Here is a 23,654-nt window from a genome sequence, read left to right as displayed (position 1 = left end):
ATTACGTTTCAGCCATTACAATCCATCCATTTATGAATTTGTGGGTGCTATCTTGTGAGTAAATAAGTGAGCGTGAGTTTGACAGCAAGTGAGTGATGTAAGGATCAGAAAATAGCTGAAAATGGGGATAATAAATCATTTATTTGCCCTGCGTTCACAGAAGTACACAATAATTCTTCAACAGTTTTGTGAACACGGGCTACAAGAAAGTTTGAAAACAGGTGGGGAAAACCACAGGGAGGCAGGCAGAAACTTTTCTGGCACTTGTCAAACATAACAAGATAAAAATGTTTTATATTGACCCCATTCTGTGCAAAATATTAATTTGGATTTCATTTTATGACATTGAGGTTATGCATTCATCACAGTCCACAGCAGGGGAGCATTTCAAGAGGCGAGATTATGCAGTTAGAGCTGAACTATCCAAATTATGAAAATGTCATTATACAAAACATTAATAATTACAAATAATTAGCTTTTTAGTTAATGAGTAATTGAGTAATGCTGCTTCTTGACATTTACCTCCAGGATATGACAAAGTCTGAACTTCATGAGACAAAGTTAAATAGGCCTACATAGCCGTGTTAGGCGGCCATCCATCCATCCATCCATCCATCCATCCATCCATCCACGCATCCATCCATGCATCCATCCATCACTGAATTTCCTGGTTGGATTTGGTTACCTTGAGACAAATGAACCGCTATCAAACCCGCTAAACCCTGCTTCCCTCTTTCTTGTAGGATTATTTTCAGCATAACAACTCCTCATCTACCATGTGTTGTAATTAATGACTAACCCTGTCCAATTACAGCACGATTATGCAGATGAAGGAGCTAACACTGTTTTTGTTTCTGTTGCTTTTGGAAACAGAAAAACATGGGCACCTTGTACTGAAACGTAGAGTCCCCAGCATCCAAAGATTTTTTTATAGTTTCCAAAAATGGTTTCTTTCTCCAATAAAGCCTGACAGAAAAGTGCAGCCTTGTCATTGTGAACCCCAAACTGCTATAGTCAAATTTAAAATTTGTGAAACAATCTGAGCAGCAGTTAGTGTGCAGGCTATGAGTGTTTGGAGGCAAGCTTTTGTCTGACGATGACTTTGTTGGTAAAAACGTTGCTTTAACAAAGTGGGACCTTAAATCAAAGTTACACTTTTACACACAGCTCTTTGCAATACTGTGAATGCACATTCTATGTTTTTAGCATGGGGTGGCCACAGTAGGAATCAAACCTCTAACCCTGGCGGTGTTAGTGCCATGCTCTACACAATCTAATGTGTGCTGTATGTTTCATTTGTGGCAATTTCCATTTCAAACACCACAGCAATGGTGCAATGGCAAAAAAAGAGTATTTTGAGGATTGCCACATTAAACCCTTGAAGAAAGAAGAAAAAACAGGGGCACAACTTCCTTGCATGCAAAAAAAATCACTTTAATTGAAGTAATTGTGTCCACATCAAAAATGAACAGGTCTTCTTCACTGCAGAAGGTTAGGTCTAGGTTGAAGGTCTAGGTTGAAACGTGTTGTGTGTAAGTTGGTACCTGAATGCTTTGTGGTATTTTGTTCTTGACTTTGGAAGATGTACCACCTCTGTTCATTTTTGACATGTGGACTCAATTACTTAAATTAAAGTGATTCTTTTTTGCATGCAAGGAAGCCCTGCCTCTGTGTTTGTCTTGTTTGCTCTGCCATTTTTGGGCCCCTACTCTTTCCAAACTATCTTTGAGTTTCACATTAAACCCTTCAAATAATATTTAAATCCAGTCCACATTTCTAGTCTTCTTGTGTGGTGCAAGCCTCCATGCATGCCACTTTGTCATCAGCCTGTCTAGTTCCAGAGATTGATAGGTCATGGGAAACAGGCAAACTGGATGAACCCTTTGCTACTTTGCATTTAATGTCTACAAAACTGCTTTGCATACAAAAATATATGGCATAATGCAGCAGCATGGGCACTGCTCACATTGGACACCTTACTGTGTATCAAAGTAGATGAGATTTTTATAGCTTAAGAGGGATATTCAAAATGCCGGCCATGTACCAACGAGAGGGTGGAAGAGAGGGGGTGGGTAAGTGCTTGGTGGGCAGATGCAATGAGACTGGCTGTTGGGCTGGCGTGAGATGAAGATTATTTCTGATGTAATAGAGTGAAGAGATGAAAACATAAAGGGAGGGAGAGAAAGAGAGAGAGAAAGAGATTGCACTTGACATCTCAAGAAAGTCAGAGACAAAAAGAGAGAGAGAGAAAAACAGAGTAAAGAGAGGAGAGAGAAAGAGAGCAAGAGAAAGACAGAGAGAGACAGCGAGAGAGAGAGAGAGAGAGAGAGAGAGAGAGAGATGTGGCCCTTTCCACTGAGGTGTCAGTATGCAAAGTGGCAGTATTTCCAAAGTCAAGTTCTAAAGCTGTCAATCTTCAGCTGCACACAAACAGAGATGCTGACTCCAGAGAAAGGAGCCTGCGTCTCGTATCTCCTCCAATACAGAATCCAGAGGGGAAACTCTCTATAATGTCTTCTGTCATCTATGCTGCATGCGTTTTTCATTGGTTCAGCTTCAATTAGAAAATACCAAACAAACAAACAATAGATAGGAGGATAGGTCAGAATTGGATAACATATGGCACTTAGTGGATGCTTTCCAAAGTGCCTTACATTTTTAGCACAGTGGAAATCAAAATCTTAACTCTGACCGGTGTTAGTGCCATGCTCTACTCATAGACCTGTACAGGACATTTTAAGACTGCTAGATATTGTAATTTTCCTTGATATGAAATGTCATTTGTAGTAGAAGTGATGAATTTATGTTACAGAGAAAAGCTATTAACAAATTTCCTCTACACACAAAAACAAATGCTGGCTTGTTTCTGTAAACACACTGCTGGGTTGAACAAGTTGGGTCAAAATTCTGTGTTGTTTGTGTTTATTCACTGGGTAATTTACTGTTTTAATTGTCAGCGATGTGTGCGTAACCCTGTGGCTGGGTCACCGGTTCCCAGCAGCTGGGTCAACGTGTGTATGGACGAGAGTCTTCAGTTGGAGGAAACTACTTGCAGTTCACTTGCTGATAATGAGGGGCATCTTACAGTGTGTGCTAATTTATGATAAATTAATCTAAAAATAGGCTTTCACCTAGTTGGAAACTGCATGTTAGCACAGGACTTTGACTAATGTTATAGTTTGAGTTCGACATGTAACATCTTTAGTTAGTTTGTGGCATTTCGTCAGGTAACTTAGTCTTAGGCCAAAACGTAACAACACAGACAGTATATTTTTTGTTGCCTGAGTAGTGGGTGAGACTTTAAACCTATCTGCCAAGTTTGGTTGGTGTAGCTCTTGCGGTTTCTGAGATCCAGATACTTTTAGGGCAGAAGAAGCTAGCCAGTCAAAATTGACTGGTTTATAGTTAAAAGGTTAAAAAAATATTCTGAAAGGTTTGAATGATGTTTGAAAACACTCGAGCTGTGCTTCACTGTCAACTTCTCAAGTTAACAAGCTCATCAAGATGTGGTCTAGTTTTTCTATTCAAAATACAAACAAGATCAAGAGTGCACCCACTCTACATTTGCATTTGCAGTTGTTTTCTGTGACCAATTTATTACATTTTAAAAAGATTTGATTTTCTTTTTCCTCTCAAAACCACGAATGTGTTCTGTATGTGTGGAACATAACTACAGATAAGTGATGAGAACATAGACACTAAAATCATCATATGTTCCCTGTAGATTGTTTGCTCTGGTGCTCCAATTTAGCATACATTATGTTGAGTGATAGTCGGCTACTAGCATTATCTCAACAGTGAGAATTTGTAGCAGCTCTAAAGCTAAACAGCATCTTAGTCTTAATAAGTGAATAATAATCTTAAACGGTATATCTTAGTGTGGCAGTTTTGTGTAGGAGATTAGTAACATTTACATGAAATATGCTAGAAAAATAACATTATTTTGAACTACCAGTTACTACTCTCCTGTTGTGGTTTTTATTGCTCTTACTTTCTTTTTGTCGTTCCCCATTTCTGTTTTTATTTGGCTTCGCTCTGTTGTTTTAACTTCTATTGACTTTTATTGGCTTTGGTCGTATTGTTTTTCTACCTTTTGTATTTCTCTTTCCTACGCTTCTGCCTTATTTTATGACCTCTGTTTTACTTCCTTGTCTCTGTAAAGCACTTTGTAACTTTGTTTTGAGAAGTGCTACATAAATAAAGATTATCATTATTATTGTTATTACCTTCCCCGTTTCCATAGGAAGTGAATGTGGTGGGCGATGGGAGACTGTGTGCAGCTAAATCACAGCAGATGAATACATGGTTGCTCACCTGAAATAGTTCCATTAACAACCTTTAATTACTAAAAGGCCAGTCTTCTTGCTTTGGATGATGATCATCTACTATCACTCAACATAGTTTACGCTAGCAGTTAGCGAAGAGTTAGCATGGATCACTGGAGGGAGTGAACTACCGGGGGCGAAGGATGATTTTGGTGTCTATGGTCTCCTCCTCCTTCTCTCTCCTCCTTATTAATTCTACTGTCAGGGAAAGGCGGCACTGACTCTTGCACTCATGTTGGTGAGCTATGAATTTAAGCTTGCACTTATATTGCCCTCATTGCAAGTCATCCTGGATGAGAGCGTCAGCAAAATGTTTAAAATGTAAATGTGGGCCTAAATGTAAGGGGGCTGCATTAAGCATTTTCAGCTAACAAAGGAGATGCGGGCCCCTTCACCCCCGTCAAATCACCTCCTGCTGTAACCCACAAATTAACACAAGTGGGGGTCTGCTGATATCAAATCGACCTTCTATCCAACACCGTGTAATCTGGTTAAACGCAGCCCATCAACATCTTCCCCCTGACGTTCCCTAACTAAGGTATATTGATTATATGCCACGGTATGTGTGTGTGTGTGTGTGTGTATGTGTGTGTGTGTGTAACTCCACCTCCTCTGTCAGTTAAAGACACCTTTGGATCATTTCTTTCCTCTGGGTTCCTACACTGGCACTTAAAGCAGATAATAACCTCCGCTTAAGACGACACACACATGCAACACACACACACACACACACACACACACACACACAGGCTCTAAAGCTCAAATGTACAAGCACACTCTATGAACATGCACACCTACACACATTTGTATGAACAGACACACACTCACACACATACACAGACTCATACATGTATGAACATATACACATGCAGACACAAGACACACAAGCACACAGGCTACAATGCACACAGAGTCAAGTTGAAACACACACACACACACACACCCTAATGTCCCCAGCTATATTTGACCATGTCATTAATCACGCTGCTGCTTGTACTCCCATGATGCTGTGTCGAGCTGTGTGTGTGTGTGTGTGTGTGTGTGTGAGTGCGCGTAATAAGGGAGCTCCAGCAAAGATGGGTGGAGGCGGAGGCGGGGGGAGGAGGAGATTTAAAGACCCAACCTACAATTTTAACTGTCTTTCCCCACCAACTGAAGCAGAGGTTCAACAGCAGAGGAGCTACAAATACATCTCTGTTTTATTTACCCATGCGCGACTGACAGCCTGACTAACCCACATACTTGTTTTCAGACACGTCCTACATACCTGATACTCACCCTGCATTCATGTGATGTCGGGTCATACTTTTCTCAGAGTCGGGAATACGTCACACGCTTTATGGTCGGAAAATTGGAGAACATTTCCTCAACTGCTAACGTTAGCAATCGAGCTAGCGATAGCCTAGCTAGCAAGGAATCCTCGGCTATTTCAGGGGAGTCTGAATGTAAATACCACAGGAAAATGGAATGCCGTAGCACTAGTCAAGGAATATCCTCGTCTTTTAAATTTGTACTTGTGGTTCATTTTCGGCTTTATTGTATGAAATTTCTTACGTTCACTCTGTGCTCTGTTCAGCCATGTTGGAAAGAGCGATTACGTCATAACTCGGCCAATTCGTGCTGCATCTACAATCCCGATTTCTCCGACTTGATCATCCGACATAATAAGGTGTTCCTGTGGCACTTCCCGGTTGGAAACTTGTTCAGAGTCATTCACTTCAGCTGGAGGAACACTAGGAGACATTTAAAATCCTGACTGATTTTAAAAACGTAATGACTCACACACATAATGGCAGAGTACTTTTTTGTCTCTCAGTTGTAAATATGCTCACACTAGAGAGACGAGGTATTACACACTTAATGACTATTATCTCCCTGCTGACTCCTGAAACGTCACTGACGTCAGGAACTAAAATCTCCAACCAATCAAAACAACACTGGAGGCGGAAGGCCATTCACAGCTCGCTCTGCCTCACCTCACTGTAAACTCGTCTCCGCTCTAATCTGTGATCGTCACACACCACACAACTTGTTTGGGACCGTGTAGATGACAGACTGTAAAAATCAAACATATTTGATGTGATTGTGGCGGCTCAGAAGCTCTCATGCTACCAGGGAATATTTGGCGTCCCGGGCCAAGCCTCAGATCGGGAATTCTCCTCTGATTGTTGGGACTGGGCAAATCTTGTGTAAAATTTTGGTCCTTATAATCCTCTAGTGTGTAGCTAGCCTAATACACATCCAGTGGGCGCTGCCAGGTATGTATGTCACTATTTGGGCATCGGTTCCACTGGTGTAATTAAACGGTTCCGTTCCCAAATCCTATGTATCATTCATTTATTTTCTTCACCCACTTATTCCTATTCAGAGTCACCGGAGGCTGGAGCCTATCCCATCATACATTGTATAAGCAAACATAAAAGTTAAAACAACTTACTTTAATACAGGAATAATAACGATATGCTTTTCTTTCATGTCAGCAATCATTTTGCAAGAGTAGGTATAATTTTTATAAACGGTGGATATCTCATTTTGTTATGAAACTTAATTGAAAGATAAGATGTTTCATTTGGTTCAACTTGTAGCTCCGCTCATCATTCATGATGGAAGGCAAAGGACTGAAGAGTTTGAGGTTGTTAAGAGGTATAAGGTATAGCTGCTGCTCTCCACACCTGCACTGGCCATCTGGCAATTGTGGTGAAATCCAGATGGGCTGAGTCACTTTTGGGCTGCAAGACCAGGTGTTTTTGGAAAAAAAAATCTATTATCTTCTCTTCTATTCTATTGTATTCTGCTTGGTCAAAGCCACCATAGTCTGCTGTGTTGGTCGCTATGCCACTCATTTGCCTTTGTGTGTGTGTGTGTGGGTGTAGCAGTGAGCAAGTGACAGAAAGAAGACAAGAGAGAAGTTGTTTCAAGTAGACATTGTACACTTGCCTGTTGTTTAACCAGCCTCAGTGTTGATACTGTATATTTTGCCTTCATCTGTCGTGATGCATTAGTTTTTGTTTTATTATTTTGAAGTTGGGCTTTGCCTGGAAATGCACCCATTGTTTTGTACAGCTCATTTATTTGTTGATCATAGGCTATTGTTTCACGAAAGCCTATAAATGCATCTTTTGATAGAGTGCCAACTTCTCCACTGTATCTCATTTATTAACTGATCATATTTTCCTAATTGTGCCCTTTTGTTGGTGCTGACTGTAGGCTAAATTGTATCTTCTCTTGCTTATATTGACAGTAGTTATTTAGTTAAAGCTTGCATCCTACTCCTATGCAATCCATTTGGTTCATATTGTAGATGTGTCGGCTGTCTAGAATGTACCCTAACTTGTAAAACCATCTTTTGAAAATACAGTACACTATTTTTAGCGTGCACATGCACAACCTTTGTTAAATGTAAAACAGATAAAGTAATGCTAGATTTTATTTTAGATATTCAAATCGGAAGTTTAATTGTAATGAGCAACGAATACATCATTATTTTACATAGAGGCTTCATGCAAACTGGCCTCAGTCAAACAAACAAGCAACCAACAAATAAATAAACGGGCCAATTAAGGCAAAAAATGCCAGGGCCGAATTTTGTTGTCAGTCTGATCCTGCTGCTCACTGTTATATTATCATTTAGATGGCTGAAAAAATACACCGGCTGCTTAAGAGTATAAATGGCAGGGAAAACCGAAAACAGAATGGCACAGTAGGTAAACCATTCCAGATTGTGCCTTCAAAGATGAATAACTGTGTGATTTATGTGAGGCTGCTGCACAGCTGGGCCCTAACCAAGAGGTCATGTTCTTTACCTTGGCAATAATATTACATACAACCTCGGACCACAGACAGCTGCTGCACCCGTTTGTGCATGAATATGTGTGTGTGTGTGTGTGAGAGAGAGAGAGAGAGAGAGAGAGAGAGAGAGAGAGAGAGAGAGTGTAGCCTATGTGGCCTCTTGCGGAGGGCAAATGTGCCCACAAGAGGAGAAAACCTACAAAAGTGTATGTATTTGCCTGGAAAATGTGTGGGTGACTGATTGACTTAAGTGACTTAAATTGATTAAGTGATTTATTTTATTTCTGTGCCATGCATTCAAGGGGCTCAGTCTACATGGGCTTACAAAACACATCCATCACATCACAAGTGAGTTTAACAAACATATTCCAAAACAATCTCACACAAATTACTGCTCAGGCTTTACAGATAAAGTATGCCATGTAGAATCCACCTTTTCTGAAACATATCCCTATCATGCTTGTGTGTGTGTGTGTGTGTGCGTGTGCCCGTGTGTGTCTGTGTGTGCGTGTGTGTGTGTGTGTGTATATGTCAAACGGGTCAGCAGAGCGACACAGCAGCAGTCGTGACAACTGAGAGCCAAGGTAAAACCTAATAAGAGACCTTGCTTCACTGCATGCAATAGAAGGCCAGTGAGGAGAGGAAGAGGAAGGGGAGAAAGAAGAAGAGAGGAGGGGGAGGAGAGTTTATTTATTTATATAGCTTTATATAGAGAGAAGAGAAGAGAAGAGAGATGATGGAGAGGAGAGGAGAGGAGGAGGGAGGTGAAGACTGAAAAGGAGAGGAATGGGGGGGTGAGGAGAAGGGATGAGGTGACAAGCGAGGAGAGAGGAGGCGAGGAGAGGCAGGTGGAAAACACAAGCATTAATGGATGCCATAAAATGCACGCTGCATGAAGAAATTATATTAGCATTGCAAATATTGTCGTCCCCTCTGCCCTCTCCCCCCTCTCTCTCCCTGCCTCCCTCCTCTTCTATCTTTTTCTCCCAATCTCCCTCAACCCAGCATACATGCCTCTCCATCCCCCCTCTCTCTCTTTCTATATATAGTTAAATCATGGCGGACAGTTGCAGTTTAAGCCTTAATGACAAGAACAAGGCTCCGCAGTCTGACCTTGACATTTTGCATAAGGATGCGTATGAATCTCCTGGGGAATCTGTCGGTGGAGGAAAACACTTTCCTCAAATGATTCATTCATGAAGTACCAACATGTAACAGTAGAGTCCTTTCTTTACATCTTTATACACAATGCACCATGATGCCAATGCTGATACCGATATTTTTGTATTAAAGCTGCCAATAGCTGAAATTTTGTGTCGATTTTGTTTGATCATTTTTATGATAAAAAAAACTACAGAAATTCAGTGTTTCCCCCAGAATTGTATTTGCAGGGTGGAAAAGCCTCTGAAACAGCATTTAGACCCTCATGGGATGCAAAAAATCTCCATTAAAACCCATGCTAATAATATTCTTGCATTGGTTAGCAGCTTCTTAAAGGAAAAAAACACTAACGGTGATGTAATTTGCATTTGTGGGCCCATTTTGTTTTTCGGTGGTGTATTTGTTTTACTCCTGCAGATAACTGGACAAATGTAGATGATGTGACGTCTATATTCCATATTTGATAGCAGAAAATCTTTCAACTATCTAAAACTTAAACGGGAATCGTCAGGTTTTGGTGTCAGTATCCAAGAGTAGATTTTAAGTAAAATGATTTCCTCACCTCTATCATATCATATCGCTGACTGTCTGATATCCAATTGTTATCGAAAGGCCAAAATTGGCCCAATATATTAGCAAACTGATATATCGATACTGATATACTGATAACTCCCCCCCCCCCCCCCCACCCCCAAACACACACACACACTCTGTCACACACATACATGCACAAACGCACAATCACACACACACAACCGGTCTATCCATTGTACATACTATACAGCACCTCACCCAGGAACCTGAACCTAAAGCTGACTCTCTCACTGCTAAATCCTGAATGAGTCTGCCATTGCATTCATATCAGAGAATACACACAATATACCTCTGTTACATTTAGATACAGCAAATCCCTTTTCAGGGTACAGTAAACAGCTTTTATCAATATGAGAATAGGACTCTGTTAAGCACACAGGGCCTAATCCCTAAGCATTATTTGATATTACAATCCCTGCACAGTGGTGCAGAGATGAGGATGTGTGTGTGTGCATGCGTGTGTGTGTGTGTGTGTGTGAGTGTGCGCATGTGTGTTTCAGTAGACTCAAAATCAAAAAGTTTATTTTTTTTTGTAGAGAATAGAAGTTTATTTAAGGCTTAGAAGTTTGTTTGAGGCTTAGGAAAGTAGTGAAATAAAACATGAAAAATTTATGAGAAACTTATCTCAGATGAAATGTATGTAGGCACACAGGCTTTATGTAGTCTGATTAAAATTTAACAGATATTACTGTGTGTGTGTGACTCAAATATTCAATAATACACCTCCTATTACAGTAAGTGTCAGGTTGCTTTACCCTCTCACTTTCTTTAACAGCAGAAGGGATTGGCACATCAGATCCTGTGCATTGTAAATAAAATGGATCATCAGCTTACAAAGCTCCTGAGAGCAGAAATTTGGTTTAGAGGAACAGGCCAGTGGTCTATTTCAAAAAGCAGGATTACTCAGCTAAGTAAATCTAAAAATTCTCATGAAATACCTTCTCAACTGATGTTAATAATGAGAGAAAATCCACATTCACATTTTACATAAAAGGCATTTACCTGAAGCTCTTTTCCAGGGCGACTTATAATGAGAGCAAGAGTAGAATAAGCCTTTATTCCTCAATCACCAGCCATCCAACAGGTTACTTAGCCAATCATGAAGACAGAAAACCACCTTCTTCTTTCATTTACATATACAGAACCCATATCCAAGTTTAATTTGACAAATTATTCAAAGCATCAAGACTTAGTTCTTTTTCACAGCTATCTGTTACTACTCATGCAAATACCAATCACTAAACAAGGATCAGTAAATGTTTGAGGATCAACAAACTATTACTATTAGTACTATTGTATGTCTAGCACTATACAAAGATTAGTGAAATTTTGAGATGTAAACAAACAAAATCAAAAGACTAGCAATCCAATTCCAGTCCAATTCATGCTCTTTGTGCTTTCTTTCAGTTCTACTGCTTTGATGTTTAAATAAAAAGAGTTCAGTTGGTTCCAGCAGGAAGAATCGCAGTCCGCTGTTGGTCCAGTGGTCCCAAAACCCATCGCTGCTGTCTTTACCTTATTCAATATGTAAACTTTGTGCTCAGTCCTTGAATCACCTTTATCATGACTCATATTGCTGTTTTTACATTAACTTTTAATGGGCTGCATGCCTTTCTTTTGCTTCTTTCTGTGTCTATACAAGATGTGTGTGAATGTGTGCATAAACGAAGGTGTGTGTGAGTGCAAGTGCATGTGTGCACGATTGTGTGTGTGTGTGTGTGTGCGTGTGTGTGCATAAGAGCATGTTTGTGTGGACTGTGTCTGCATGTGCTTATTCATTAGCGTCAGTTACCTAAGTGTTGCACTTGCATTGCGTAGGAGAGAATCTGTGCCTCTCTGCCCTTCCTTCTGTTTGTATTTGTGTTTGTTCCTCAAACTAGCCTCTTCAACACAGCAACAGCTTGGTCCACAGCCTCCTTTACACCCTCCTATCCTCGCTCGCCCTCCGTCCCTCTCTCTCCCTCCCTCTCTCTCCCCCGCGCCTTCATTGCATCACTCCACCCCTCCCTCCGCCGTCTGTCTGTCTCGTTCGTTCCCTCGCTCCTTCTTTCCCTCCTTCATGCTTCCTTTGCTCTCTCCCTCTCCTCCGTGCCTCGCTGTCTGCCAGTGAGTTCGTTTGCATGTGTAAGTGTTTATGCGCTTTGGTGTGTGTCTGTATGTGCGTGTGGCAATGTGTGCACCCATGCCTGCATGTGTTTCTATGTGTGTGTGAGTGTGTGGGTGTGTGTGTATATGCTCCTGTGTATGCATGTACATACATCTGTGTGTGCCTGTTCTAATGTGTACATGCATGTGCTCTCCCATGTTTGTATTTCTTTCTGTGTGTGTGTGTGTGTGTTTCTTTCTGCGTGTGTGTGTGTGTGTGTGTGTGTGTGTGTGTGTGTGTGTGTGTGTGTGCGTGCATCTGTGCGGGGCGAGCAGCTCCTTCCCCTGCGCTCATTTGTATTCTGCTCGTCATCGGGCCAGGTAGGTAATGACAAGCAGCAAAGGCCAGGATGTCACCGCTCCACTCAGCTGCTGGCTGCTTGCTGACGTCAAGCGTTCACACACACACACACGTATCCACACGCACGACTGCACACACACAAACAAATGAACAAACCGACACACATATACACACATCCTTGCACGCTCAAAAACATGCAGGTGTGTGCAGGTATACACACATACACTGACACGCATGTACACAATCACCTACGCTATTTTCACTTTCTTCCTCCCTCTTTTCCTCTATCCCCCTCTCCCTCTCTCTCTCTCTCTGTCTCTCTCTCTCTCTCTCTCTCTCTGTCTCTCTCTCTCCCTCCCCAGATGAGACTTTCATCCTAATGATGTAGCCTCTTTCCACCTTCGATTCTACATCATTCTCCGGCTCCAGCTCCAAAGGGCTGAAGGCAAAAGCCCCGCAGCCATCCAAATACATATCTGGCATATCCGCATATCTCTCTCCTCTCTCAATCTCTCTGTCTCTCTCTCTCTTTTGTTTCTTTCTCTTTATTCCGTTGCCCTCTCTCTTTCTCTCTCTCATTTACTTTGTCTTTCTCTCTCTCTACCCTCTCCCCTTTCTCCGCAGATCACACCGTTCCTTCCCTCGTTTTCTCCCCGGTCTCCCAATTTACAACACTGCAGATCACTCTGTACTCTCTTGCTTCTTCTTCTTCTTCTTCTCTCTCTTTTCCCCACACTCATCTATCTCCCTCTCAGGTTTTTTTTCCATCTCTGTCTCCCAAGGTCTCTCATGATCCATTTCGCTGCACATCCAGTTCTTCTTCAATAAACCTTGCCTATCTTATTTATGTGACCTATGAATTAACAGACCTAAACACCCAACATGTACCCATTTCAGGGGAACATCATTAATAAAATCTGTTTTGTTTTTTTTCTGCTATGGTAAAAATGTGTTCCTCCTCCAGAGACTCCTTTAAATGAATGCCCACTAGTTAGAGCTGCATGATACCAACAAAAATATTATTGATTTTTATTGCTGAATGTTGGGATTGTGATATGAATTCTAATACATGGACACAGCTTTTTCTGTCATTTCTATCAAGGCATTATTGTAGCAGAAAACTCGCATATTGGAATTTACACCCATAGAAAATGTGTCCAACACATGTCCGAACATTAAATTTGAATTCATTGAAATTATTTACAAATGTCCAAGTCAATATTTGAATGAATGGAATAGAAGCTGCAAACTCTTAATGTGATATTTGCTCAAATTTATTTTAAAGCAGCGAGTGTGTGACCTGGATGAAGAGCCATTTAAAGCAGTTTTTTCCTCCTTTTTTTCCCGGCTATCTAAAACCATACAGATTTCATCATACAAACCTTAATGTTGTAAAGATGTCTACCTCCTTACGGTTCCCAGTGAGTTATGTTTTATCACATCTAAGTATTTATCATATATTATTAGTATATAGTATTTATTAGATATTCATATTGAATTTGGTTAGTTAAAAGTTGGCAGACAGCCCCAATACTTTCCTGTCCTCTCGCTAAACTCAGCATAAATGATTCAGCAAACAGTATTTTAATAAAAACTTTCTAACTTTCAACTCTCTAGCCCTGATGCATGCCGTTCTGTCTCCTATGCTATGCCAAGCTCCATCCAAAAGTCTGGCAGTTATGTTCTTTTACACTATGCCAAGCTCCATTCAAAATTCTGGCAGTAATGTTGCCAAATGTATATACCTGATAGAATGTGTTTTAAGAACTTTCATGAATGATTATTGACTTTTGGTAAATTCGGCATACATCAAATCCACCAAGTGGCACTTTATTCCAATAAAATCTCAACTTTTACAATCAGTCCACACTGCTCGTTACTGCCCACCATGGAGTATGTTGGTAAACAAAGTTATAAAAGTTAGTAAAATTAAGTGATGCTTGATAAATCACTTGTATGACACATTTTCAAGTGGCTCCTAGTGATACATAAAAGAGTTTGAGTGATGTTCTATGATGTATGTATCATTTGTGGAGTCTGGCGAGACATTCCCTCCGAGAGAATAAAACATTTCGGTCTTGCAGCCTGCCAACTTTTACACAACCAAATCCAATATGAATATCTTTTGATAAATACTTAAAGGTGATAAAACAAGCCTCACTGGCAGCCATAAGACACATAACATGAAAACTGTATATTTTCAGATTGGCAGAAACAAACAGGAAAAAGTTGCCTTGAAAGGCTCTTCTGATTGGTCATCACCACCACCAGCTCTCTCCTTGCAGCGTCTTGAAGGCTCAGATCTACAAATCACTTTTACACCAAATGCTCCACAATTGTAGCAAAAGTGAGTCGCCATTTGTGATGCGAAAGACAACATCTGATAGGTTGCAACAGCAGATTCGAGAAGTTGTAGAGAAATATATTCAAGAAAAAAACAAATGTGAGCAATTACTGTATTACCTTTTTGCAGCTGCTTGCACATTTGTAAATCTTTTCTGTGAATTCAAATTTAGAACACAATTGCGTGAATATTTCTGTGTAAATTCCAAAATGCAAATTCTATCAGGTGTTTTTCCTACAATAATACCTTCACACATTTCTTCTTCACTGCTTAAAAAAAACAAAAAACGGGTGCATACAGAGGATGGTGCATGTGGAAAGTTGCTAATGCTTCTCTGACAGGAATCTTGATTTATGCAGACAAGGGATTCGGTTCAGCCCAAGACTACCTTGTTTGAAATCCTGTCCAAAAGCACCTTTCCCTTTAAGAAGAACTTGTTGCCTCTTGCGATTGGGAAATCACAGAAGTCAATATTGCAATTTCAATATTTTTTTTTGATTAACTGTGCAGCGCTGCCACTAGCCTGTGCCTAGTAATTTTGCCGCAGGGTGCAAAATTTCCCTTACGGTGCACTGACAGGGCTGGTAGGCCGCTCACAGGCCAAGAGCTTATCAGCTGTTTCTGTGGCCTAAAGCAGTTTAGGTGTACAAGTGCATCCCTCTGGACAGGACACCGGTCCATCACAGGGGTTTACCCCAATCCACCTCTTTAATGCTGAGTGCCAAGCAGAGAGGCTTAGAGTGTAGAGCGACTCTGCCAGGGATCAAACCCCAAACCTAACAGCGCCTGGGTGGACTCTTACCTCGGCCGCTGATCTGGTGTGAAGACAGCAGCCATATATCCTCCTTAGGGAACTGACCAAACCTCTTAATCTCTGCCTCTGGCTATATAAAGAGCTCTATTCCAAAAGTTCAAAAATTGGTTAACTTTACTTAAGTATGATAAGGATATTCATAATTAATCAAAATGCTTATTAACTCAGGTACTAACTGATAATGCCTACACTTGTCACTAACTAATACACTAACCTACATCCATGATGGTCAGAATTTGCATCAAGAAGAGCTGTAACACAAGCCTCCCCTGCTATAATAGCTTCTAATACCCTCACATAACACCTAGTATCCATTATAGCTGTGTGGATTAAGCAAAGTGTCATTAATATATCCTAGCAAACAACAGACATATTTGTGGTTTCCCTCCAGACAAACGATTAATCAAAACCATGGATTACTCTGTGACAGGATGTGAAAACAAGAAACAGAAGTTAAATAGACCTATGGGGACGTAAACCAGTTTAACAGAGTTTACAGAATAATTATTTATCCTCGCAGTGCTTGATGGAGTTTTTGCTAAAACTTATTAACATTGCTTGGCAGACCGCATTTCATATTTCACAGAGGCCTAAATGTGGAGACTAATTTCATTAAGGAATAGTTTTCATAAAATTGTGATAAGAAGTAAAGGTCATGCAATTACTGTAAGAACCTTAAAACTTTTCTCACAACTTTCTCTCTATCCTAAGTTTCTTCACAGTGCAGCAAAATTCAGAGCTTCAGCCTTAGGCGGTTGCTGAAAACGAGCTAATCATGTCAACTTCTGAGGGTTTTTAAGACCTGTTACAACCAGAACAGAACAGAGACAACAAAACACAATCACATTGAGTCTCTGAGGAGCCTAACCACCTATGGAAAGACAGCTTAACACCTGGGGATTGCAGCTGTCCTTTTTTTTTTTTTTTTTGCTTCAATTTCCGCACTGTAATTGCTTCATCAGGACCGAGTAGTTGATGAGAACAAACAATGCCCGGGGTCGTAACAAACACATAATAAGAAATATGTCACTATTTTAATGCAATATTTTAACAACACGGGGTATTGCCGCAATAAATTTCATCAGGATTCCTACACTTATAAAACAAGAACATCATAACAGCCTTTTTTTTATTTTTATTTTTTATACTTTTTATCTTCTTTTTTTTAATTTAAGAGAGAACTGCAGAATCCGGCTCATTGAGTTTCATATCAAAGCATTTCTCTTCTTTGCACGGATGGGAATGAGATTATTTTCCACTAGCAGATCAGGCTTGTCTGGAACCCTTTAGGCTAATAGAACAGGAAACAACACTGACAGTCACCCATTATGAATGATGCAGTAATGCCCCACTTGACACAGATTTTTGTTGGATTGTGATTTGTTGGTGATTTGTAATTACAGTGTAACAGGGGCCGTGCTGTTTTCTGGTTTATAAACACAGGAAAACCGGGATAAGTCTGTATTTTGTATGGGGAAAAATTATTTCTGTAGCTAACAATGAAAAGATGTGTAACAAGACTCTTTGAATTCTGCTCCTTAAATCTGATTAGAAAGACAAAGGATGATGAACATAGAGTGTGATGTTTCTTTAAACAATACAGTTTCATACAAATACAGGACACAAGTTTTTTTATCCATCCATCCATCTATCATCCATCCATCATTCCTCCCTCTATCCATCTATCCTTCATCTACATCCAGCCTTGCACTCATCTCCCTCCATCCATCCATTGGCCCTTACCTTTTCTGCCGACTGTGCCGTGCCAAAGAAGATGGGTATGAAAGCCAGCCACACAATGCAGGTGGTGTACATGGTGAACCCAATGGGCTTGGCCTCGTTAAAATTCTCTGGAACCCCGCGGGTCTTTATCGCGTAAACAGTACATGTCACCATCAACAAGATACTATAACCCAACGAACAGATGATCTGAAGATCCGTGATGTCGCATTTTAACACCCCCCGGGCCAGATTTGGGTTGATGGTCTTCTGCTCATCGTAGTCTATGATGGTGTTGGGCGGGTCCACCCCGAACCAAACAAACACCCCGAGGAGCTGCACCGAGATGAGGCTCGAGGTGATCGCCAGCTGTGAGGTGGGGCTGATCAGCCTGGGTGCCGTCACCGACTTCTTACCCTGCTCGAAGATGCGGTAGATGCGGTTGGTTTTGGTGAGAAGAGCGGCGTAGCTGATGCACATCCCCAGACCCAGGAAAATCCTCCTGAAGGAGCACACGCCAATGTCCGGCTTGGCGATCATCAGGAACGTGATGATGTAACACAGAAAGATCCCCGTCAGAAGAACGTAGCTCAGCTCCCTCCCGGACGCTCTAACAATCGGTGTATCGTTGTACCGTATGAACGTCGCCATGACGAAAATGGTAGCGATGATCCCGAGCATGGCCAGGAAAACCGGGATCACAGCCCAGGGCGAGTGCCATTCCAGTTTTATTATGGGTATAGGCTGGCAAGCTGTGCGGTTGGCGTTGGGCCTCATGTTGTAGGAGCAGAGCTTGCAGGAGAACTCGTCAAACTGGTACTGGTAGCCGTCGCAGGGCTCGCAGTGCCAGCAGCAGGGCATTCCTTTCACCACCTTCTTCCTCTCGCCGGTTTTACAGGGCAGGCTGCATACGGAGCTGGGGATGTCCTGCTCCCCTCGAGGCCACTGCATGTCCTCGATCTGCAGAGACAGCATGGGAGACAATGAATGGTTAGATTCAGTGGCTTAATGGTAAATGCAAAGGTAGGCACACTGAGTTTTTGGCTCACTTTTCCATCCTTTTAATGTTAATTCTGGCTGTTTTTACATGCATACACTGCGATTAAAGATATTTCTTAAATCAGTTTTGCAAACCTTGCGGCCTCATTCACACCCATTCAATTCCAAATGGCATAAAAAACAACTTAGGTTGGTAAAGGTAATCCATCACTGTGAATCAGAAGCCGACAATCACGTTTTACAGAGTTGCATCGGAACGGCAATATCAGGCTATAAACGTTTACATTTTAAAAGAAGTTCCAGTAACCGTTCCATATTAATGTGCGCATTTGGGAACACTGCAAGAGCCGAGACGAGACAGGAGGCGCCACCTTACTTCTGCTTTCTGCTTGTAAACAAACATACTGCTTCTGGGTCATTACATGTCCGAGTTCTGAGTTTTCCTCTCCAAAATGAGTCTGTCAACCAACAGCTAACATTCTCTGTGGTTATATTAGCTGTCAATCACATCCCAGTCAAGCCAGTGTGCGAACCAAAACAAGACGCTTCCGCCAGTCTGTAAAACGAAACGGAAATTAAAACTAGATTTTACACAATTATGGCTTAAAATTGCTACCCTCTTCTTTACAGGGAGTACCTCATAATATTTAGACAGTGTTTGTTTCAAAATATTTACTTTGAAAAACAATTAAGATGAAGTAAAAAATATCAAATATCTCATAAGGTGATAAAAGCACTGGAAAAACTGTAAAACAGTAAGTGAACGCAGGAAATGAGCAAAAACTCCAACTGCGCTAGAATTGTCCTTTAACATAAGGCAAACTACCACTACCAAACAAAAATCTATTATATTTTAAAAATAGTATTATTTCCAGGCCCTTTCAAGAAAAATTCTTATATAGTTTTGTCTGACAGTACTTCATAAGGTATGCTGTGACTTTATATCAAAAACATTAGCTCAAAAGAGTGGTTCCCTTGTTTAAAAGCTGAGTTTAGGTGACTTTCCCTTCCACTACATCCATGATTTTATTATGTGAAAATGTAAAAGCTGTCAAGGGCTTAAAAATTATGCTGCATTACAGGGCCTCTACTTGGTATTTTGGAATATATTACAGATCTTGACTATACTTCTCCAAGGTGAAGGTAAAAATAATAAATTACAGACCTCCTGCTTGTTAATTTGGAATATGTTTAAATCTCAATTTTCTCAAGTTGAAAACATAAGATGGAAAACAGAGGTTAGAGTATAGGTGAAGGTGGAAAGAATAAATTACTGTGTATGTTATTTTGGTAAAAATACCTAAAATTACATATCCTCAATGAAGAGAGATATGATGTCAGTGAATGGTTACATTAGATGGAAAAATAAAAAAATAATAATAATATCAGAGCCCCTTACTTCAGAATACTAATGTCTCCCCCCAAATCTATGCCTATGCTTGTGGCTGCATTGCATTCGCTCATTCTCTTGCAGTCTATTGAGGCTGCTGTTGTTGGAGAAATTGGTATCTCAGCCTCTTTTACGATGGATTTCTCCCTGTATGATTGTTGAATACATTGTTGAAACCAAAATCTGATGTGGACAATTGATTTTTTAGATAGCTGAAAAATTTCCTGCAATCAAACTCTACTGCATTGGAAATATCTCGATATGACGTCACATTGTCACATCAATTTTTCCTCGATTCCTAGATTTTCATTTTCCTTTGTAGATTTTGAGTTTGGGCTAAGCAGTAAAAACAAATGAGTGGGGCAAACACTTGTCCCCTCTCATAGATTCCCATCCAAACAATGCATTTCTACCTTGTCAGTTAACCAAATTTAAACATCTATTAAGTATTTTTGTCAGCATGTCATGAAGTGAGTCACGTTTACTCTTACACATGGATGTGTAAGGTATAATCAGTGATTGGATTAGAGATTGATCTGAGTTGTGGGCCTTGCTCATAAATATGTCCCTGAATGTTATTGTCACCTTGGTCTTAAATGGATGTTTCAGGCTTTTAAGCAGCATGTGTGATTATCCAGTCAGTCCGAGTCTTCTCAGTTCCTTTGTGCTGCCAGAGAGAATGGTGGCAGTGTTTGGGATTTAGCTGTATCCCACAAACACCTGGATGGCCTGTGTGTATCTATAAAAGGGAAATGTGAAACTCTCTCACAGAGGTTCTTGGTAAAACCCCATGCATGGCTTTACCTTGAACCCTAAGTGCAGGAGAAAAAAATAAATATAAAACCTCAGTGACCCAGTCTCAGTCTATTCCATACACTCTAAAACCTAGAAGTTCACCATGTTGTAGAAACCCATTGTAAGTAATGGCATTGTAAGACATTGACTCTGAGGTTATGGTTGGTTGGTCCTGGATTTATAGCTAGGATCTTATCTTTCAATGTGTAGCACCGCTGTTAAACAAGCATTTGCTTTGGCTCTGGTGTGTGTGTGTGAGTGTGTTGTTACTGAAGCAAAGGTCTCATTGATTTGACAGCTTGACCGCCACTAATGAGTAATGAATACCCTATTAGGGAAACATCAATATGGATAAATTCCACCTGGATCATAACAGTTATCTGAGTAGATATGTCAGTTATCTACAATTACTACTCAATATTACAGCCGGGCAGCATAGTGAATAGGAGCAATGTCCTGTAACTGGAGGACCTGGGTTCAAGCGCCCATGGCGACAAGCATCCATCCTGCTGAAGTGTCCTTGAGCAAGGCACTGAAATCTATGAGCTTGAGGAGCGCTGGTCTGTACCTGACCCATGAGAGAATTTCCCCATAGGAACTATCACATTATTGTTATATTACACTGGGAAAAGGGAGCAATTGGATTAGTCAGAAGTATCCTCAATATTTAATTTTCAATATGCTATTATATGAAAAGGGGCAGGGGAAAAGAGCTGCACTGTGAAAGAAAATATGTAAATCTCCTAGTTCACATCTTACCAATAGTGTTCCAGGCCCTTCTTGACTCTATGCCCAGGCTTGGAAGCAGTTCTGGTGACTGATGGGGGCCAAATACCCGATTATTGTGTGTTGATGTTTCTTTATTTTGGCAGTTAGCTGGCTTCTGTTTGAAGGTTTTGAAAAGACTTGGAGGGATTTCAAAGGCTACTGTGACCCAGAACTGATCAATTACACGGTGTTAAGGGCATCCTCAAATAGATTATCTATGAAAGACCGATCTGAATCAGTCCTTGGTCTCAGAGGCCAGAGGCAATACTTGAGGAACCAGTCAAATATTGATACGGGATGTTATCACCTCCCACTATCATCCAGACTCTCCAGCCTCCCTGTGTAGCACCAAAAAGCCAAGTTGATAACCTGGGAAAGTCGGGGATAAAACGCTGCATCAAACCGACAGACTGAGTCAGGCTGAGACTTGTATTTGGCCACGGTGAGCGTTCAGAACCACAACAAAACGGCAAACTCTCAACAACCCTCTAATCCCCCTCCCTCCCAAAGGCGCCAGGCCAACACTGAAGAAAAGGAAAAGAAATAAAACAATTTCTTCCCTCCTCTTCTTTTTCTTCCTCCCACACATCTTCTGCATATCTCACCCTCTCTGCCACCACTCTTTCTCTTTCTGCATTTTTTTTTCTATTATGAGGTTCCGCTCACATTCATCAGGCCTTTCTTCCACCCATCCATCCTTCCCTCCCACACTTTGTCCACTTCCAACACTCCAGCTAAGCTTTTTAGCTATATGCCAAGCACTGCGACACATGGGCCATCAAAATTACATGACCAGCTGACACAAATCCCTGCTGCTCCTCCTCAGTAATATCTCATACGCAGGTGAATATGTCGCCCCATTTAGCACATGAAATGTATTCAAATGCGACTCGTCATGTAAGAAACAAGCTTTACTATACAGAATTGATGAGCGGCAGAGTAGCGCCTGGTTATGAAATGACTCGCGGCTTCACAAATCCAAAAGGAATTCAGACCGGGGATTCAAATGGGATTCAAAGCGCCAGGAGCGACGGTGGGTCAATCATTTAAATGGAAACACCATCCGTCTACCCTTCGTAGCGGTCGGGAGGGCTGCCAGCTACTGCGACGTGTTCAATAATTCACTCAGGTCTTTGAAGAGGTGTCACAGCTGGTAGAGAGATCTGGACAAGAGGTCTCTCTGGTCTTAAATCTATGACTATGCGCCCATACAAAAGTCCACGTTCCCATTTTCCGGGCACCTCCAGCTGAAGAGCAGCCTTTACCCAGTGAGTCAGTCACAGGGTCCTGAACCCCTGCTGCTCCTACAACCTGACATGACTTTGTGAGAGAGATGAAGTGAAATGGAGACCAGTGTCTGCCGTGGCACAGACTTTATCTCACAGGTTTAAAAGAACGAGACTATAGGAGTATGAGCGCGGCCTCTCTGGCGAAGGGGAATTCAAATAACGCACAAAAGAAACACATCACCTATACTGTTTGAAACACCTGCCGATTCCTACAGTTCAAAAAGAATTCAAGGCAATTAAAAAGGTCCCTGCCAGTGAATTTAACACAATTTAAAATTCCTCTTCAAAGAAATCAAAGTTTCATTAAAATCTAATTATTAAAAAAGAGAGAGAGAGAGAGAGGGAGCGAGACAGCGAGAGAGCAAGAGAAACCAGAGACAGAGAGTTGACAGATTATACTGTTAGGATGGTTGGCGCCATTAAACCTCAGCGCCGTGCGGTTGAAGAGAGAAAAGAGAGAAAAGAGTGCAGGGGAGTGAAAGATTATAAGAAAGCAGGGAAGTACAAGCTGCAGAACTAGAAACAAGAGGGAGGGAGACAAGAGGAGCAGATTATTTATTTCTTTTAGCAGTTTTCGGCAGAGACAAGAGAGAAGAACAGAGAAAAGAGCAGAGGGGGCGAGGGTTCTCTTTGTGCACAACCTCGCCATCTCTCTCCCTCTCTCTCTCTCTCTCTCTCTCTTGCCATCCATCTCTTCCTCTATTTCGGTCTACCTCTCTCTACCTCTCTCTCTACCTCTTTCTCTTTGGTTCTCTTTCTCCCTTATCAGTCCCAGGCAGACCTTTGCTCTTCCGCCTGCCTCTGCTCTGCTGTCAGACTCCGCTGCCAATAAATTGTCTGCCCACCGGCTTGATGTCGTTGTAGGCTGCAGGTCAGGTGAGCACTTCAAATGGCCTGACATTAGCATCGGTCTGCATAAAAAATACTGTATACACTGTCCAAACAAACAAACCGTCAGTAAGAAAAAAAGAAGAAGAAGAAAACCTGCTCCGTCTCTGCAGATACTGGAGGTGAAACTGCTTCGTTCTTCCTTTCAGCATCTCTCTCTTTCACTTTGTTCGTCTCATGTTCAGTGTCCTGCTCTCCTCCTGTTGTTGTCCTCCCCTCTGCCTCATGCTCTTCTCTCTCTTTCCCTTAAATCTTGTTCCATTTTTCAAATTCATGTATCTATCCAGGGCAATGGTTCTAAAAGTGGGGTCCTGGGGCCTCCAGGGGTCCTTG

The 23,654-nt window shown here is 41.3% G+C and overlaps 1 protein-coding gene across 1 annotated transcript in view; it reads right to left on the bottom strand.

Moving 5' to 3' along the window:
• The window catches only part of grm7 (glutamate metabotropic receptor 7), a 240,736-nt gene that overhangs the window by 20,479 nt on the left and 196,603 nt on the right, over window positions 1–23,654 (bottom strand). Inside the window, exon 8 of the mRNA XM_071915348.2 lies at window positions 17,217–18,152. Within this exon, the coding sequence (XP_071771449.1) occupies window positions 17,217–18,152 (936 nt within the window). The remainder of the gene's footprint in view (window positions 1–17,216; window positions 18,153–23,654) is intronic.

This window comes from Centroberyx gerrardi, chromosome 5 (assembly GCF_048128805.1).
Source record: "Centroberyx gerrardi isolate f3 chromosome 5, fCenGer3.hap1.cur.20231027, whole genome shotgun sequence".
Lineage (NCBI taxonomy): Eukaryota > Metazoa > Chordata > Actinopteri > Beryciformes > Berycidae > Centroberyx > Centroberyx gerrardi.
The sequence above is the reverse complement of the archived record's forward strand: the minus strand, read 5'-3'. Positions and strand labels throughout refer to the sequence as shown.